The sequence below is a fragment of the Polyodon spathula genome, chromosome 14 (assembly GCF_017654505.1).
Source record: "Polyodon spathula isolate WHYD16114869_AA chromosome 14, ASM1765450v1, whole genome shotgun sequence".
NCBI lineage: Eukaryota > Metazoa > Chordata > Actinopteri > Acipenseriformes > Polyodontidae > Polyodon > Polyodon spathula.
In genome coordinates, this window is record NC_054547.1 from 12,231,398 (window position 1) to 12,237,397 (window position 6,000).

General features: G+C 37.6%; 1 protein-coding gene across 1 annotated transcript in view; it reads right to left on the reverse strand.

Moving 5' to 3' along the window:
- The window catches only part of LOC121326663 (laminin subunit gamma-1-like), a 60,221-nt gene extending 56,387 nt beyond the window's left edge, over window positions 1-3,834 (reverse strand). Inside the window, exon 1 of the mRNA XM_041270011.1 lies at window positions 3,268-3,834. Coding sequence (XP_041125945.1) covers window positions 3,268-3,640 — 373 coding nt within the window. The 5' untranslated portion in view covers window positions 3,641-3,834. The remainder of the gene's footprint in view (window positions 1-3,267) is intronic.
- Between the last annotated feature and the right edge of the window lie 2,166 nt (window positions 3,835-6,000).

Here is a 6,000-nt window from a genome sequence, read left to right on the forward strand (position 1 = left end):
GTTGCAAAAAATAGTTAAGATATGTTCTCTACTTCATTTTTAGTTGACAATAGAGAAAAAAATATGCACAACACACCTAGAAACAAATTACAACATAGGGATTTATCGCCCCTATTCTCAGAAGATAAAAACATTCGAACTGATCTGTGCAATGGCTCCTTAAACACACTGACCTAAGCAACGAAAGTTATTTTTTACTAATCATGGAGCTAAAAATATTAGCCAAAGTAAAAGTATTAATACCACTTGAGCATGGACTTGTTTCTGTCTAAGCAGGAACGAGTAAAGAAAATCTTTTAAATACACAACATTATTAACCACAGTATTTCAACATGTACAAAGAATATGTCAATAGTATTCTCAGTTGTGTGTTACGCACAAAGGCATAAAAAAACATTGTGGGTAGAGGATAACCCACATTTTACAATGACCTAAATCAATACCAGCTGCTCAAAAGCTCTAGTTAGCTTCTATAGGGCCACTGAAAGAGAAAAATAGATTTATTCTGGAAAGCAGCGCTAAACAGTGTCACATAGCTATAGAGTTCAACCTTAAATCAAACAAGGAGCTTAACCTTTCAAATGGGTGAAAATAACCTTGCTTCAGTCTTTCCAGACACATACTTCAAGCCAAACCTGTGACTACACCTAATAAAAACTGAGCTTAAAACAAAGTAGTTAAACTACAACGCAACTAATCTTCAGAGAAACATTACAGTAAGCTGCAGACTCCTTAACTTTTGCTATGTTTATGTCCCACTGTACTACACTACCCCTACTACATACAGGTGAATTGTGAAGAAACTTGTCAAGGACATTCTTTAACACAATTACCCCAGGTAAATAATCATGGCTTGCATACTGTCACTGCACAAGGGCTGCATAGCACCTCAAACTAAGCCTTCTGAACAATTAAGTTTTTTTTTTTTTTATTGTTATTTATTTAGTGTGCCCAGTTATTTTACCAGAAATTTTCTCCCCGATTTGAAATGTCCAATTATATTTCCCCTCACAGCCACAATTCCCCACACTGGTCAGGAGAACTGAAGGTTCAGTGGGCGTCCTCCAATCCCACAACCCAGCCAGCTTCCTCTTTTACACACAGGAACTCGACAGCGGATGTCAGCGAGCAACTGGCCTATGAAGAACAAAGGCCAGCCCTGCAGGTGTCCGCTCTTGAGCTCCCTGGGCACAGAGCCAGAAGAGTTCGCTGTAGCACGATAAGGAGAAACCATCCCTGCCAGTTCTGCCTCCCTAACCCACAGAAGCGCCACAGCTAATGAGACACCCCCTTCAGAAACCCCAGCGAAGACTTTGCACGGCCAGGACACCATGTGGCTATGCTTTAAACCAGGAGAACCACCCTATGGGCTTTACAGAGAAGTACAAAACAAAATCCCTTTAATTTGCCAAAATCAAACCATGTTATTACCAGTCATTTCCACCTCTTAAAACATGGTTTCTGCGCCATCTGGCTTAATTTTACTCAGTGAAGTTAGCCCTGTAAAATTTTTCTTTAAAACATTTGAGAGGTCCGCTTTATCAGAAGGTTGTCTGCATTTCTAATCGTTTCCATGTTAAACTGCAAAGGGGCAGTTAGTTTGCCACAAACCTGTTTCCAGGCACTTTACAGCACTTGGGTGATGTGACAAACTGAAAGGGTGTGAGAAAGCTATCCCACTGGTATAAGCCAGACCCCAACAGGAATGTATCAGCACTATCTGCTGCTAAACCAAACAGACATCCCCAAAAAGACATACTCTTTTCCCATTATATCCCTGGATACCCTTTACGGGTCCATTCTAGAACTATTCACCCAAGTGCATCTAAAAGCAAGTACTGTAACAGAGAAAACAGACAAAACCCAAAGGAATATTTATGAAGTTAATATATGTAATGTATAGGACATGTTAATTTCAAAGTTTCCTAAATTAAAGAAGTCTGGCCGCATCACAAAATGTAATGTAGGGTTATGCAAAACTGTAACCAAAAATGTTATATATCACTGTTCTTTGTGTCACTTTTTTTTTGTTTGTTTTGTACTTTTAGTTCTGTAGTTTAAAAGCCACAATTCACCGGCTGTTTGCAATGGGTTCATTTTTTGTCACGTTAAAGTTTAAGTAATAAAAACGGATTAGGAGTAACTTTCATGGTCCCACATTGGCAACTGGATATGTGTTAACAAAACAAATCAATTTAAAACAAAAAAAAAAAAAAAAAATAGAAAATACAAGAGAAAGAAGAAAGTAGATTGCATACATTGTAATTTACAGAGGCCTTAAAGACTAAGGCCTGAGACCTAATGTATTCTTGTTGAAACCTGAAAAACGTAAATAATGTCTTTGTAAATATGTATATAAAACTTCGCCCCCTCGGGGCATAAGCAAATACCAGAGAACACCGAACCATTGAATTGTTCAGCAATTCCAGACTGTTTATTTAATGCAGACTCGCATGATTTAATTATTACAGATTCTGAAATCTCCATGCACTCATCTAGGCGCTGCTAGTCTGTAAATGAAATTCACTTCCAGCTGTATGACCGTGGCCATTCTTGCAAGCTAATTTCTAAAAATAAATTTACTCCGACACTTAGCTTTTCTTTTTTCTTCTGGTGTAATGTGTTGCTTTTCTAAGGTAACGAGGCTAGCACATGATTGATGGAGGCAGTCTACTTTTTGTGTTTGTTTTTTTAATACCTCTTTTAACAAAGTGGATTTTGTTTGAACCGAAATCCTAAGGAATGTTTTTGGTAAAGTAACAGCCATTTATTTCCCAGGTCATTCGCTTACTGTTGAGGGAATGGGGTATTGTGAGTAAGTAGATCAAGTTTTAACATTCTAGCCTAAACTATCAACATTTTTATGCATTTACAGGGATTTCTGGCATAAGAGATTGGAGACAAAAATTGTATGAATGGCTTTTGGTTAACCAACTCAACTACGTGAAAAAAAAAAAAAAGTTTTGCAGTGTGACATGACTGCACGTTAGATACATTACAGTACTAGCAATGTGAAAAGCCTATATTGTTACTTCGCCTACCAACTAAAACTCCACCCCACAATCGGCTCAGATATTACCAAAAAAAAAACAAGAAAAAAAAAACACCCCTATACCTTAATAAATAAATACTAATAACACAACTTTAAATGAACAACTGACATGTTGTATTGTAGCTAATGAAGGCGACACCAACATTGCACAAGCAATGCGTTACTGCATTTCAAACTGTTTTTAAAACAATAAGAGTAAAAAGAACAAGCCTTACCAAGGTGTAGGGTTAGGTTGATGGAATTGGGGTACTGGACGCCAGCGATCATGGTCTGGCTTTGCCACCAGGTGGTGTCTGCTTGGTTATTGTAATCTGTGAGGTAGACTGCGCTGTGGTGTAGCCGAGGGTCCCTGGCATCGCACACATGGCAGGACTTGGTGACTCCCGTTACCCCGGTTTGTACGCAGTACTCTTCTTGCGGTTGCCCGCAAGTGTTGGTAGCCACCACAGTCACATTGAAAGCGGCGTTGACAAACTCCGGCATACAGCGTTGGGGTCTGTTTGAGTCGTCCACACATTCATCCATAGCACCATAGCTGCACGCAGCCAAACAAGTCAATGCACTTACAATTCGAGTTAGCCAATGCATGTTTAACAAATATATTAATAAACTAAAAAACGTAAAGCCAGTGCTTTAAGAAAAATCCAGCTGCCTTTTAGGAGTTCTTAACTTTCTTTAAAAAAAATGAAGCCAGTGCAAGGAAGAATACGCTTCCTCCTCCTCCTGTGGTCTTCTTCCCTCTCGCTCGCTCAGTTCGACTCCACCAACGCCATCGAAAAACTGGAAAAAAAAGTAGGAGACAACACCCTCACAGTGCGCAAGTCAAAGAAACGAAAAAAAAAATCTCAGCGCAACTTCCGCCACACACACACAAAAATACTTTGAAGGTCCACCAACTCTTAAAAGGGCAACTGTAACTTTCTTGCCCCAGTTACGTCTTTTTAAGTTGTATCATGTTTTTCAATCTCACAGCTGATGTTTTTTTTATTTTTTTATTTGTTAATTTGTATCTAACTTTATATTCATATAGTATCTATTTGTATACACGCTAAGTGTTTGTTGTTCAGATCTCCCTCTTTGCTGTTTAAAGAATTTAGTTATCGTGCTTTATTGGAGAATGGGCATTCAGTTTAGCCGTGCTATGAATGCAGTGCTACTAGTTTCCTTTTAAAATAATCACTGAACACACTCACCTGTTGAAACCTGCTTTCCACTACCTCCCTGCAAGCAAAACAGATGCTCCTGCTGGCACGTGCAAGGGGATGCACAACTTTGAATAAAAACCCTGCTTCGTTTTGAACGTTTGCTTTAACATAAAGTATTAGTTCGGGCCTATCTATTTAAGTAGTTGAAGACAATAATTGCAGGATAATGTTAATGTTCATTTCTTTCTTTTTGTTCAATTAAACGAATTCAGCAGTTTTATGAACTCATGCACAACTATCTGTAGTGGCTGATGATGAATATAATAAAGTTGACAGCAAATTAAAGAGCAAAGTCAAGTTGTTGGTTGGTGGGCCCCATTAATACACAAAACCAGGGAAAAAACAAAACAGACACCCCTGTGTTTCAGATGCAATTGATGAGATACAGTACTAAAAATTCAATAGCAAATTCTGATGTACAACTGAAAGTCTTGACACTGGCATTAGTCAAAACTACTTTATTTCTTCTGCATTTAATCTTCTGTTCTGTTCCAGCTGATTGCTTGTCTATTGGTTTATACCTTGTCAGGCAAACGATAAATTCAATGATGCAAATGTGGAACCATGTTTATTTTGATTACATTTAAACACTGTTGATGATGTGGTAATGAAAAAAAAATGAATATTGCTACACCTAGAAAAACACAGTAAAGAACACTGTCCCTGCTGACAAATCCAATCTGGATTGCAGAAGGGCTTTATGAATTACCTGTAGCTCAATATAAATACAGGGGGTATTTCTGTGATATACTGAAAATGCACAGACAAGTCTATGATTAAATGTCAAATTATAAAAAAAAAAAAACTGAGTTATTCATATCAAATTAAATTACATACATAAAGTATGTAGCCACATAGTGTTACCAGATGACAAATATTGTATGGAAATGGTAGATAATACTACTGGAAAATAAATGATAATAAAATGACTGGAATACCCGAGGGGGGGGGGGGGGGGGGGGGGGGTCATGATAAACAGATACACAATTGAGCTTTTTAGACAGCTGTAGATTATTCGGCTAGCCTCACTAATTCAAGAACTATGGCAATAGTCAGCTACTCAGGACAACATGTATACTGTTTACAATAAGGCTGTTGAATGGATCCCTTTCAGTAAAGCATTGGTTGAAGAAAAAGTGACAAAAGTCTGGCATTGTTTTGTGTGCTTTAATATCCCTTGACTAATACTTTAATGTCTTTCTTTTCATCTGCATATTAGTAGCTGCACATTGGTTATAGTGGAAAGAAAGAAAGAAAGATGATGATGTGTTAAATATCCTTAAAAGACACCACTGGAAATGGTTCCTGTTTAAAATTGAACAGGTAGTCCAATTATATAGTATGAATCATTGCTCCATCAAATTACTTCACCACACCTTGGTTTGTATTGAAAAATGCCTAGGGGCGCTTGGTTATTGAAGAGTTCTAAACAAACAAATTCCACTGTATAATTCTATTGTAAAAAAAAATTAAACACATTGGATCTAAATTAGCCTATGAACTATAAAGGCAGCAGACTGGACTATTCAATGGAGCCAGTGGGTTCTGGTCAACAGATTACAGGATTGCTTTGATACTGACAATAAGGAAATAGTGAACTCTTGAATTTTAATACTCCTTAGATATGCAGATACTCATACTCTCAGTAACTGGCCATCTGTTGTGGGTTGGTCTTTTTCATTTTTTCAACTGTCTGATAACTCACAAATTACATTGAAAGATGAGCGTTTAAAGATGCAACGC